We start from the raw sequence: 14,630 nt of genomic DNA, 5'->3' as shown, positions 1-14,630 counted from the left end.
ACATAAAGAACATAAAGATGTTGGTGTATACAGTACAGAACATGACTTGAGACCTTTCTTTTGCAGCCCTTTGTAGGGGAAGGAATTCTTTGATGACAGAGTCAAATGGACCTAAGCCACGCCTCGGCTGTGGCTCACAGAAGCAGCATATGTACACAGCAGTTGCAAAATTTGAAGAAAATACGCTTGTGTTGTTTCAAAGAAACATTTGCAGAAACAGTCTCTCAAATAGTGGCAGAATAAGTTCAACCATACAACTGCTCACATTATTTCAAAACCACGGACAGTATATGCTGTCAGAGAAAAAGGCTGTGCTGTATTCAGTGTCTAACAGGCAACAAAAAAAAAGCACCACAACACGAAATGTCATTTATCGAGTACTTCCAATTACAACGTCATTACCTTGGTTTTTACCACACAAACAGGGATAAAAAATAATATTTTGCACACTGTATTCAAAAGTTATGAATGAGCAACAATAAGCAAGCTCTAGATGAAACAAAATCCACTCACCATTATGATTATAATTTAAAAACAAATTCCATTCTCCAATCTTTATGAAATGATTGATGGCAGGTTCATGTAGCTTGTCTTTTGATTTTAAATCTGAAATAAGTTATTTTTCAATAAGTTATGGTTTTCTGACTTGTCCCTTGCATACAAAGATTTCTCCCGATTCTCTGAATCATTTTAATGATATTCTGTACCGAAGATGATGAGATCCCCAAACTCTTTACAATTTTATTTTGAAAAACATTCTTAAAGTGAGTGATTAACAACTCCCCATCGTTACTTCTGAATGACTCATCCTCTCTGGGATGCTATTTATATACCAAATCATGTTACTGACCTGTTGCCAATTAACCTAATTAGTTGTGAGATGTTCCACCAGTGTTTTTTTTAGCATTACACAACTTTTCCAGTCTTTTGTTGACCCTGTCCCAGCATTTTTTAAATGTGTTGCTGGCATCAAAATGAAAGGGGGCATATATATTTATAAGATTTCTCAGTTTCAACATTTGCTATGTTGTCTTTTTTTAAATGATTTGCACATCATTGCATTCTGTTTTTATTTGGATTTTACACAGCTTCACAACTTTTTTGGAAACAGGGTTGTATATGAAATTGCTATGCCTGGCTGCGTTGTTAGAATTCCTGGCATTTGTGCCACTGTTAGACCGTATTCATGAAATTGTCAGATGTTTTGGTGCACAAAACATTTGATGGATGTAGGGTTTGAGCATTGCCTGATGATAGGGAGAAGCTTCTCTTGTTGCTCCTTCGGCGAGAACCATAGCCTTGAAGCTGATTCGAGATTCGGCTGGAAGACAATGTTGAGTGCGAAGAAACGGGGTGAAGGTTGACCACCAGATGAACCACTGCATTCTGAATTACTTGAGTTACACACACCGGATGTCCCATCAAGAATACGTTGCAGAAGTCCAGTCTTGATGAAAAGTGGATGGACACGTACCTGGGCTGATTCCTGAGTGAGTTGAAGTCGTACTCTACGAAGTATGCAGACCATGAACCTGCAGGAGCGAGTCACTGCCTTGATGTTAGCAGAAAATAGCCACTCCAGCGTTGTCTTGGCTGTTTGCTTTTGGTCGTGGTCGTGCTGAAATTTAAATTTAGACTTCTGCCTAGCCACTCTACGAAAAAGACCTGATTGATGGAGTGCTGCAGAAAAACTCTGAAGCTCTTTTAGAGTGGCCCTTGGGTTCTTGGTCTCGTCCATGATCAAGGCCCTTTTTGCCCAGTTACTAAGTTTGGCTGGACGGACAGCACTGGGACTATGCTAGGTGGTTCCCGACTCATTCTTATTTCTGATGGAGAGGAGTCCGCCTACATCTGGTGTCCTGCTGCAATCAGATCAACTTGGAGTTCAACACCCTAAAGACTTCAGGAGAAGCCCAGCTGCCCTTCCCCCCATCGTCCTGGGTGGCTCCCCAGTCAACTCAGTGGATTCCTCTTGTTTTCTGGGCACCCTTAAGTGGGAGCTGAACATCACCTCTTACAAAGAAAGCACAGCAGAGGATGTACTTCCTGCGGCAGCTGAAAAGTTCAATGTGCCAAAGACTATGATGGTCCATTTCTACACTGTCATCATAAAGTCCATCCTGACCTCATCCATTACCGTCTGGTACACTGCAGCCACTGCCAAAAACAAGTGCAGGGTGCAAAGCATCATCCACTGATTGGCTGCAATCCACCATCTCTACACGACTTACATACCTCCAGGACATGGTGATCAGCAAAGAATTGGGGCTGATCCTTCTCACCCCAGCAATGGACTATTCAGTGCTCTACCCTCTGGCAGAAGGCTGAGGTCTGTCAGGACCAAAACCTCCCAACACAAGAACAGTTTCTTTCCTACAGCAGTAGGCTAAACATGCCCCTGGAACCAAACTATAGACTATAGCCCACTCCCTACATACACACACAATCCTCTAAGGACAAATCTATAAACCTCGCCCACATACACACACAACCCTCAACTGAAGAAATCTATTACGCCTTCCCACATACATAAACAACCATCAACTGGACAAAATCTAACACCTGACATATACTTTTTTATAATTTTTGCACAGTCTAGTATTTTTATTCTCAGTCCAATGTTCTTATTTGTTTTTACTTCCCCTATTCCTTTTGGATTAATTGTTGCACCAATTACAAGAACAAATTCCTTGTTTGTTGTGAAACTTACTTGGCAATAAAAGGCTCTGATTCTGATTCCATTTCATAGTGATGGATTCCAAAGTGCTTGTGTGAATTTTCAATGATTTAGCAATTTTTTATTAGCTTCCCCAAATCTATGCCTTAATATCTCTATACTGGAGGTCTATGGAGCGTTCCTTGGATTTCATGTCTTTGTTTTCCTCCAATATGCACTATGAAGTGTGGGACCTTATATAGTGAGCCTTACTAATTTAATTTGCCACATGTAGACTCCAATCAAGTTTTAGCTACAAATGATATTATAAGGACAAAGGATGCATCTGAACTCAAATTAAAGAAACTTGGTTATACAGTGGATATAAAAAGTCTACATTACCCTGTTAAAAAGCCAGGTTTTTGTGATTCAATCAGACAAAGATAATTCATGTCAGAACTTTTTCCACTTTTAATGTGACATATAATGTGAACAATTGAAAAAACCAACTGAAATCTTCGAGGGGGAAAAATGAAATATAAAAACCTTAAAATAACCTGGTTGCATAAGTGTGCAAACCCTCTTATAACTGGGGATGTGGCTCTGTTCAGAAGTAACAAATCACATTCAAACTCATGTTAAATAGAAATCATTACACTCCTGCAATAATTTAAAATGACACAGGAGATTAATCACAAATAAAGTTCAGCTAGTAGGATTTCCCTGACATTTTCTTAGTTGCATCTCAAAGCAAAAGCCATAGTCTGCAATGATCCAAAGCACACAGCCAAATCCACAAAAGCATGGCTTCACCAAAAGAAGATTAACGTTTTGGAATGGCCCAGCCAGAGCCCAGACCTGAATCCAATTGAACATCTGTGGGGTGATCTGAAGAGGGCTGTGCACAGGAGATATCCTCTCAATCAAACAGATTTGGAGCGCTTTTGCAAAGAAGAGTGGGCAAATATTGCCATGTCAAGATGTGCTATGCTAATAGACTCCTACCCAAAAAGACTGAGTGCTGTAATAAAATCAAAAGGTGCTTCAACAAAGTATTAGTTTAAGGGGTGTGCACACTTATGCAACCAGCTTATTGTGAGTTTTAATTTTTTTATATTTCCCCCTCAAAGATTTCAGTTTGCTTTTCAATTGAATTGTTAATGTTACAGGTCACATTAAAGGTGGAAAAATGTCTGACATGATTTATCTTTGTCTCATTCTTTTACATCACAAGAACCTAGCATTTTAACAGGGGACTTTGTATATCCACTGTATATCTGAATACTTAGGAACATGAGATTTTCTTTTTCAATCGTGATAAAATGTGTAAAAACATATATTAAAATCATCATTATGAGATGTGTAGTAGAATGATTGCAAAAATATCCTTAAAAATCTTTGAATTGAATCTATAACAAAATAAACTGTGGAGAAAGTGAAGGGGTCTTAATTATTTTTGAAAGCACTGTAAATCGTATACAAGGTGAATTAATATTATTATTGTGCCTTGGTTTTCATCAAGGTATTATTCCTTGGCACCACATCTAAAAACAGTGTGTGATAGCACATAAACAGAAGGAACATATACTATTACCTGCACTGTAATGAACTCGATCTCTGCAATGTATTTGTCATTAGTCATATTGGCCTCCACCTGAATCATCACTGAGGTACACGCCCCTTGGCTTCCAGAAGGTAGCAGTTTTGTCTCACCCAAGATGGTGTTTATTAAGGAGCTCTTACCAGCTCCTGTCTTCCCAAAAACACCAACAATCTTTTTTTTATCTTTTTCCAATGTTTTAAATTTATCTCTGTTAAAAGTGAAAGACAAACAAACACTATTATTTAAGAAATGCCCTATATGAATATCTTCATGTGTCATCACTCCATATAAAAAACAACAACCTATGCATACCTTAGGAAGTCTGTGAGTTTTGTAGAAGTCAATTTCTCCAGTTTGCTACTGAGACTTTCCATGATCTTCTTGACCTCTGTTTTTTTTTTACAATCTGAAACATTTTACACACTTTACCTTCAACTGCCCTGTTGTACTTACATTCTTTCTTATGAATGATGGTCTGAAAAGGCTGCTTCCTACATTTTCACTAGACCCAGTTACCTCAACAAGAAGTGTTTCTTTACATTCATATGTTTAGGTCTGCCTGATTACAGAACTTAACGACAGGTCTGCTAGTGATAAAACATGTTGCCAATTCATATGTTTTCATTGGTAAAAGCAATCAGGTATCATGTGGTAGAAACAGCACATTGTATACATACATCCCTGGTGTACAAAATGGAGGAAAAGGGGGCATGTACTTACCAGGCTCTTATTTAAAGGTTTGTGTGGGTTAAGCTAAAAGTAATTGGTCCCAGGTAATGGTTATCCAGAGAGCAAATCTTATGGTGTGAATGGTATGCAGGTTTAGTGCGCAATTGGTAAATAACGCTCAGTAGTGACATGTTTAATGACATATAGTGCATCGAACCCGGGGAGATGCTCACCCCTTGTGATTCTGTAAAATGATTTAGTCCAATGTGAGTAGGTCTTTTAGAATATATATTTTTGGGCATTTCAGCTCTGACTAGAGAGAAGTGTGGAACAGCTTGTTGCAAGGCCGAGGAGAAGCTTGTTGCAAGACCAAGGAGCAGCTTGTTGCAAGACCAAGGAGCAGCTTGTTGCAAAAACCAAGGAGCAGCTTGTTGCAAGACCAAGGAGCAGCTTGTTGCAAGACCAAGGAGCAGATTGTTGCAAGACCAAGGAGCAGCTTGTTGCAAGACCAAGGAGCAGCTTGTTGCAAGACCGAGGAACGGGTTAAAGCAAGTCTGAGAAATAGCTGGTTTCAAGGCTAAGAAACAGCTTGTTGCAATCCAGCTTAAACCTAGATATACTAACCCTATATTAAGTCTAAACCAGGATTAATTTGATTCATGTTGGTGCAACCCAGCCTTAGGGTACCCACTAAGGGTACCCAATTTAGACCGTGAGAGTAAAACTATTGATAAGACAAATCAATCAGGAACACATAAATGGTTGTTTGGACCTTTAATGTGGATAAATTCTCCATTTAGTTTTAATATCATTGTTAATGAACGTATGGTTCTCCACAGGTACAGTGTGTCTATCGGATGGCAAGACTTGCAAAAAAGCAATACCAATTGTCTATCAATGTCAAGGCACGCTAACTCTATTAATATAAAGATGTAAGTGCCAGTCCTTAATTTCATTAACATTTTCAAAACGGTAATTATATTAGAGTTTTAAATCCAAGTAACATAGCTTTACTGCGTTGCCTGAACGTTGGCCATCTTTTAATGACGTTTACGCATGGAAGGTCAGGCTGGGCAGGTCACGTACGCTACTATCCAAAAAGCTATATGAAGGCAGGAGGATGAGGTAGAAGGAGAGGCATACTTTCAACACCTGAAAGTTTAGTCATTTGAGTTTGTCTCAGTTAAAGACGTAAAGAACATTATCCGTTGTAAACTTTGAGTGAGTAGCAAAACAATTTCAACAGTGAAAAATACAACGTTTAGGGCTTGACACAGATTAAGCTTGTCTAGGACTAGCGATGTTGTATTGAAAGGTAAATTGCTCCATTCCTTGCTACATGGTGTTTTTAGGTTGGGTATTTGTATAAGCACTATGAGTTTCTAAAACATTAGATTGAATGATTGATTGTGTTTAAAATAAACATCCACCTACCAAGTATTTCTGTTTTTCTGGATGCAGCACTTCGTTTTTGCTTCTTTGTTTGTTTGTTTGCATCGTCACCATCAGATTTCCTTTTCTCTAGAAAAAAATTGAAACAGCTTTCTTTTAATACAGATATCAACCAACAGCAGTCACAGATTTTCCAATTTAAAGAGATGAGTTACACCCACTTATATATTGCAAGGAGCTCGAGATAATGAATATGGTTTGCCCAAATCCCCTTGGCCAAATGTCTATTGCATAATACTCCCCATTTTGTGAATGGTGACTACCCTTTATTTCCTTCCATGCATGCTGTTGCATGGTTGCTTCTTTTGTTTGATGACATAGTTATTCATACATGCATTTTTCAGATGTGAAACAGTGATTGATCTGTAAATTTGTTTCACCCAACAAAACATTAGGGTCAGGTAATTGAATACATTGGTAAACAATCATGCCCAATTTGGGTCAGTCCTGCCCAATAGAAATCTGATTAAGTTTCAAGGTTAATTTTGTCAAATGTACTGAACAACAGAGCGTAGTCCTATATAATGAAATTCTTGTGACATGGCATCCGACAACTACATAGTGACCTGTACTGACCCATGGCACCCAACAATAACGTTGGCTATTGTAATCAGCTATATAGCAAAACCCCGCCAGGCTGTCCGCCCACTTCTAAAACCAAAGTTTTGCACTCGCTTGTTAGGGTCTCTGAAGGATCATCAATGTAATATCCCCCACCCTAAACCACCATGGACTGCCTAATACTCTGGTCATATTCGGTAAGGGAAGACTAGAAGACATGTTATTGTTTAAATTCAGTCTCATTAATGTTAGAGGCAGGATCCCACATTGTGGCTCTTTAACTCAACTGTTCTTTATCAGCCCAGAATTATTCAGGAATCTTTAAAGGGATATTTCACCCAAATTAGAAATCAAAATATTGGTTTCCTTGTAAAGTCTATGGACAATGTATTACAGCAAAGATTGGTTTAGTTTCTTTGACACTGTTTCTACATGCCAAAATCTTAGCATTTTTGGCACAAATCCCATTGAAGTTATGATACTAATTAGCAATTATTTTCACATTCACCAAAATTGCTAATCTGCAAACCATGAATAGTATGTATGAGGGGGGATATCTGCTGTGGGATCATCTCAATAATTTTTCACTTGTGGGGGTCCTCCGCAGGTCTGAAACTTTCCTCGTCTTTCTTGTGCCGCATCTTTTTTTTCTTTTTCTTTTAAGTTTTTCCAACAGGCTTTAAGTTGAGACCTGTCCCTCCTCTCCTTAATGCCAGTTGAGCAATTCAATCCCTCAGCTAACAAAAGCCAGGTCTCGTCCTTCTTGTCCAGTGAATAGCTATCAGTTTGCTTGTCCTCAATTACTGTGCCAAACTCTTCCATTAGCTCAGTTAGCAATATCTTTTCAAATGCAGAGAAATGTGAACTCCTTTGCCGTGCCATATTGTATCAATCTACTGAAAATCTAGTTGGTCAGCAGTGACAACAGTAATAATAACAGTGTTTATATGAAACAGTAGCAAGTTCACAAGACATTTGTTCAAAAATGACTGAACATAAACAAATCATATTTTATTGGTTAAACTGGTTTAACTAATCCAGGGTTAAAATCAAGATGTGTAACAAGCCTCTGATTAATTATAATCCAGCTTAAACCTAGATTTACTAACCCTATATTAAGTCTAAACCAGGATTAATTTGATTCATGTTGGTGCAACCCAGCCTTAGGGTACCCACTAAGGGTACCCACTTCAGACCGTGAGAGTAAACCTATTGATAAGACAAATCAATCAGGAACACATAAATGGTTGTTTGGACCTTTAATGTGGATAAATTCTCCATTTAGTTTTAATATCATTGTTAATGAACGTATGGTTCTCCACAGGTACAGTGTGTCTATCAGATGGCAAGACTTGCAAAGAAGCAATACCAATTGTCTATCAATGTCAAGGCACGCTAACTCTATTAATATAAAGATGTAAGTGCCCGTCCTTAATCTCATTAACATTTTCAAAACGGTAATTATATTAGAGTTTTAAATCCAAGTAACATAGCTTTACTGCGTTGCCTGAACGTTGGCCATCTTTTAATGACGTTTACGCATGGAAGGTCAGGGTGGGCAGGTCACGTACGCTACTATCCAAAAAGCTATATGAAGGCAGGAGGATGAGGTAGAAGGAGAGGCAAACTTTCAACACCTGAAAGTTTAGTCATTTGAGTTTGTCTCAGTTAAAGACGTAAAGAACATTATCCGTTGTAAACTTTGAGTGAGTAGCAAAACAATTTCAACAGTGAAAAATACAACGTTTAGGGCTTGACACAGATTAAGCTTGTCTAGGACTAGCGATGTTGTATTGAAAGGTAAATTGCTCCATTCCTTGCTACATGGTGTTTTTAGGTTGGGTATTTGTATAAGCATTTTGAGTTTCTAAAACATTAGATTGAATGATTGATTGTGTTTAAAATAAACATCCACCTACCAAGTATTTCTGTTTTTCTGGATGCAGCACTTCGTTTTTGCTTCTTTGTTTGTTTGTTTGCATCGTCACCATCAGATTTCCTTTTCTCTAGAAAAAAATTGAAACAGCTTTCTTTTAATACAGATATCAACCAACAGCAGTCACAGATTTTCCAATTTAAAGAGATGAGTTACACCCACTTATATATTGCAAGGAGCTCGAGATAATGAATATGGTTTGCCCAAATCCCCTTGGCCAAATGTCTATTGCATAATACTCCCCATTTTGTGAATGGTGACTACCCTTTATTTCCTTCCATGCATGCTGTTGCATGGTTGCTTCTTTTGTTTGATGACATAGTTATTCATACATGCATTTTTCAGATGTGAAACAGTGATTGATCTGTAAATTTGTTTCACCCAACAAAACATTAGGGTCAGGTAATTGAATACATTGGTAAACAATCATGCCCAATTTGGGTCAGTCCTGCCCAATAGAAATCTGATTAAGTTTCAAGGTTAATTTTGTCAAATGTACTGAACAACAGAGCGTAGTCCTATATAATGAAATTCTTGTGACATGGCATCCGACAACTACATAGTGACCCGTACTGACCCATGGCACCCAACAATAACGTTGGCTATTGTAATCAGCTATATAGCAAAACCCCGCCAGGCTGTCCGCCCACTTCTAAAACCAAAGTTTTGCACTCGCTTGTTAGGGTCTCTGAAGGATCATCAATGTAATATCCCCCACCCTAAACCACCATGGACTGCCTAATACTCTGGTCATATTCGGTAAGGGAAGACTAGAAGACATGTTATTGTTTAAATTCAGTCTCATTAATGTTAGAGGCAGGATCCCACATTGTGGCTCTTTAACTCAACTGTTCTTTATCAGCCCAGAATTATTCAAGAATCTTTAAAGGGATATTTCACCCAAATTAGAAATCAAAATATTGGTTTCCTTGTAAAGTCTATGGACAATGTATTACAGCAAAGATTGGTTTAGTTTCTTTGACACTGTTTCTACATGCCAAAATCTTAGCATTTTTGGCACAAATCCCATTGAAGTTATGATACTAATTAGCAATTATTTTCACATTCACCAAAATTGCTAATCTGCAAACCATGAATAGTATGTGTGCCACAATTACTAACACATTAACCATTATAGGGATAGTAAATCAAAGCATGGATCTTTTCCATGGACCTCTTACTTATTAGGAAAACCACTGTGTCATTTTTTTATTTCGGTGAAATATCTTCCTTTCAAGAAACCATTATTTGTCAGTGTATATGGAAATCTGAAACATTTGTACTTGTACCTGGAGAAGGTTGTCCCATAGTGGTTGAGTGCTGACACTGAAGAAACAAATAATTATCACGGTTAAGGCATTATAAAAAAAAAAACAACCCTAAATTATCACAGTTGTTACGTTTTTATGTGAGTAAATAGTTAAATATAGTCAAATAGTCTTTATTTTTATAATAGTATAACAATAAAAGATGATAATTCTGAGCGCATGCTTTTCATTAGGCTGCAGATGGGTTACAAGATACGATGAAGATGACAGGGTAGAGAATGTCTTCTCGGTGCACTTTCTGTTAAAGCCGATCATGCATGGCTGCCATGCTAATGTTGATATTTCTGGCATGCAACCCTCATGCAAAGGAGCAAAGACCAGAAAGGTAACATTTGCCATTTAACTTTAATGTTTTTGTGACAAGATTATTGGTAGAAATGAGAATCAGGTTTTAAAGAGGTTTTCAATAGAATAAGAAATAAGAAATTGATGTATTTACTATGAAGTTACAAAATGCTTACTCTCTTTGAAAGTACATTTAGTGGAAACACCATTGGTGGGAGATGTTCATATTTTCGTCATGCAGGTTTTAGAATAGTCACATAGAAATCTCTTGTCAGTTGGATGAAAATGTTATTTTATCTCTATAACCCTGGTTCCCTCAACGAGGAAACAGCGTTGACTCAAGCTATCACCACAGCCCACAACCTATTCTTGTGAATTAACTTAAAGAAGGTTTCACCATGACTGCCTTCAGCTATAACGTCTGACCAGATGCACATTAGTCTACATTGAAGATAAAACTAAAAAGTAGGGGGTGGAGCAGACCTAAGGTAAACATCTTGAAAACATGATACTTTTTGACCAGTGAGATTAAAAGCCTTTATTCCCCATAACATGCAGTGAAATATAACCCCCCATCTGATTTTATGATTTAATGAAAAAATTCCATACTGAATTTGTTCACATCTTTGCGTGTCTTTAAGTAATATATAGAGGGATTCTAAGAGAAACTAAAAACCAGGCAAGCCTTGTTCCGCCTTCAACAAGCAATATTTGTTGTTATCCACCCTAGATTCAAACCCGAGTCTCCTCATAAAAGGCTGAGTCTTCAACCACAACAGCATGGAGCTATACATTGTATGAATATGTCGCTAGACACTATTAAACATTGTGTTAAACTGAGTAACGTTTCTTATGGGCGGGCGGTCGGTCGGGGACATTTACTCCTTTGGTGTCTTTTTGGCACCAATTTATGGTGTCAAAAACACACCAAAGTTTGTTTCATGTGTCATTTTTTTTTTTTCACAGCACTGTACAGTGGGGAGAACAAGTATTTGATACACTGCCGATTCGGCAGGTTTTCCTACTTACAAAGCATGTAGGTCTGTAATTTTTATCATAGATACACTTCAACTGTGAGAGACGGAATCTAAAACAAAAATCCAGAAAATCACATTGTATGATTTTTAAATAATTCAATAGCATTTTATTGCATGACATAAGTATTTGATCACCTACCAAACAGTAAGAATTCGAGCTCTCACAGACCTGTTTGTTTTTCTTTAAGAAGCCCTCCTGTTCTCCAATAATTACCTGTATTAACTGCACCTGTTTGAACTTGTTGGCTGTATAAAAGACATGTCCACACAATTAAACAGACTCCAACCTCTCCACAATGGCCAAGACCAGAGAGCTGTGTAAGGACATCAGGGATAAAATTGTAGACCTGCGCAAGGCTGTGATGGGATACAGGACAATAGGCGAGCAGATTGGTGAGAAGGCAACAACTGTTGGCGCAATTATTAGAAAATGGAAGAAGTTTAAGATGACGGTCAATCTCCCTCGGTCTGGGGCTCAATGCATGATCTCACCTTGTGGGGCATCAATGATCATGAGGAAGGTGATGGATCAGCCCAGAACTAGACGGCAAGACCTGGTCAATGACCTTAAGAGAGCTGGGACCACAGTCTCAAAGAAAACCATTAGTAACACACTACGCCGTCATGGGTTAAAATCCTGCAGCGCACGCAAGGTCCCCCTGATCAAGCCAGTGTATGTCCAGGCCCATCTGAAGTTTGCCAATGACTATCTGGATGAGGAATAGGAGAAGGTCATGTTGTCTGATGAGACAAAAATAGAGCTTTTTGGTTTAAACTTTTTGGTCTAAAGGATGAGTACAACCCCAAGAACACCATCCCAACCATGAAGCATGGAGGTGGAAACATCATTCTTTGGAGATGCTTTTCTGCAAAGGGGACAGGACGACTGCACTGTATTGAGGGGAGGATGGATGGGGCCATGTATCGCGATATCTTGGCTAACAACCTCCTTCCCTCAGTAAGAGCATTGAAGATGGGTCGTGGCTGGGTCTTCCAGCATGACAATGACCCGAAACACACAGCCAGGGCAACTAAGGAGTGGCTCTGTAAGAAGCATCTCAAGGTCCTGGAGTGGCCTAGCCAGTCTCCAGAACCTGAACCCAATAGAAAATCTTTGGAGGGAGCTAAAAGTCCGTATTGCCCAGCAACAGCCACAAAACCTGAAGAAGGTCTGTATGGAGGAGTGGGCCAAAACCTTGCTGCAGTCTGTGCAAACCTGGTCCAGAACTGCAGGAAACGCATAATCTCTGTAATTGCCAACAAAGGTTTCTGTACCAAATATTAAGTTATGCTTTTCTGATGTATCAAATGCTTATGTCATGCAATAAAATGCACATTCATAACTTAAGTCATATAATGTGATCTTCTGGATTTTTGTTTTAGATTCCGGCACTCACAGTTGAAGAGTACCTATGATAAAAATTACAGACTTCTACATGCTTTGTAAGTGGGAAAACCTGCAAAATCGGCAGTGTATCATATACTTGTTCTCCCCACTGTATGTCTTGTACAGAGTGACTGAGAAGGAGACATCTTCTGGGGTGATGAGAAGGTTCAGTATCTAGCCATATCCTATGATATCAATTAACTCCCTAGAAAATGTTCTTATTTTTTCTCAAGAAATAGTTGTCCATATTTTGCTAGAAAAGTGTGGAAAAATTGAAAGGAGCCATTTTGCTGAAAGAGCAGTGGACCAGATTTAATCTCATGCTGCTATGCACGTGTGTCACAGGCACTGGTCAAGACAACCGGACAAAGCACAGCTATAGTTAATAAGACTTTTTATTGTATTGATGTATATATTTGTACTTATTCCAATATTGTATAGTGTTTATGAGCAAATACACACTTATTGCCGAGACAATTAGTAAATGTTTATAGAGGGTAAAGATGATACATTTCCTGAGGAAGTCTTGCCGGCCGTAATAAAGGAGGCTGATGACGATGTGGCCTCTTGAATGTTCTTACTTTCATTGCGGGATTTCTGCCTTTTCTGCAAGTAAAAAACATTAGTGAGTCTCTCGGTTGTAAGTTACAATGGGGTTAGAACACAATATAAACATGGTTGTAACATAAAATTATCTGTGCATGTGTTAAGATATTATCTAGGCAAAAAAATATATTCTAGTGCAGGGGACATGAACTACAACAAATGCCAACAGCTAATGTTGCATTACTGTATGGATACAATATAAATACAGGCCATACTTAATCTGTGTAACATTAGTTATGTACATACGGTATAATTTGTTATCTATACACTTACGTATTTTTTAAGCTGTTCTATAAATTTAGCCCTTGGTCCAATTTCTGGGATCAATTTACAGATGTCTTTCTCCTTAAGTAATTGCAAATTTACTTCATCAATTTTGTGATCTGAAATTCAGTGAATATATGATTATGCATCACAAAATATAAGTACATCAAATTAACAATGGAAGATTTGTTTACACTTGGTGATATCTTTACTGCTGTGTAATTATAAAACATAATAAAATAAATATGTATGTTACTATTATTATGCGATATATTATACATTGTACGGATTAAAATGTTCACCTTCAAAATTCTTAATATATTCACTGAGCCCCCAGTTTGTTAACAGGTCTCTGACAAAAGATGATGACGCCATGAGATTTCACTATAAAGGACAGAAAATATTGTTTAGGTAATGAAGCAATTTGTAAATTGAATACATTATGTTGGGGAGATCTGAACATCAGAACAAAAGTATGACATTTTCTTATTATTACCGCTGCTCTATAGAAAGTTGGCAGTAGTATTTTTCTTTTACAACTCTGTTTCCAAAAAAGTTGGGACACTAAATGAAATGCAAAGAAAAATAGAATGCAGTGATGTGGAAATCATGTATCTGTATATTTAATTGAAAATAGTACAAAGACAACATATTAAATGGTGAAACAGAAATGTTTTGGTTTTGGGAAAAATGCATGCCCATTTTGATTTTGATGCCAACAACACATTTCAAAAAGGTTTGGAGAGGGGTATGTTTACCACTGTGTTGCATCACCTCTTTTAACAATACTCTGTAAGGGAACTGAGGAGACCAATTGCTGTAATTATGAAAGGAAGATGTTTTCCT

General features: G+C 37.9%; 1 protein-coding gene across 5 annotated transcripts in view; it reads right to left on the bottom strand.

Annotated features, from left to right (window-relative positions):
* LOC105031099 (nuclear GTPase SLIP-GC-like) overlaps window positions 1-14,630 on the bottom strand; it is a 106,185-nt gene that overhangs the window by 56,572 nt on the left and 34,983 nt on the right. For all 5 annotated transcript variants that reach the window (XR_004576417.1, XR_004576418.1, XM_034295202.1 and 2 more), the window contains exons 2-9: window positions 14,087-14,168; window positions 13,794-13,903; window positions 13,425-13,520; window positions 10,167-10,203; window positions 8,861-8,947; window positions 6,363-6,449; window positions 4,572-4,665; window positions 4,251-4,467 (exon numbers count right to left, since the gene is read on the bottom strand). Coding sequence is in view for 3 of the 5 variants with exons in the window: in XM_034295202.1 (XP_034151093.1) it covers window positions 4,251-4,467; window positions 4,572-4,665; window positions 6,363-6,449; window positions 8,861-8,947; window positions 10,167-10,203; window positions 13,425-13,520; window positions 13,794-13,903; window positions 14,087-14,159 (801 nt within the window). In the remaining 2 variants the exon portion in view is untranslated. The remainder of the gene's footprint in view (window positions 1-4,250; window positions 4,468-4,571; window positions 4,666-6,362; window positions 6,450-8,860; window positions 8,948-10,166; window positions 10,204-13,424; window positions 13,521-13,793; window positions 13,904-14,086; window positions 14,169-14,630) is intronic.

The sequence above is a fragment of the Esox lucius genome, chromosome 11, assembly GCF_011004845.1.
Source record: "Esox lucius isolate fEsoLuc1 chromosome 11, fEsoLuc1.pri, whole genome shotgun sequence".
Taxonomy (NCBI): domain Eukaryota; kingdom Metazoa; phylum Chordata; class Actinopteri; order Esociformes; family Esocidae; genus Esox; species Esox lucius.
The sequence above is the reverse complement of the archived record's forward strand: the minus strand, read 5'-3'. Positions and strand labels throughout refer to the sequence as shown.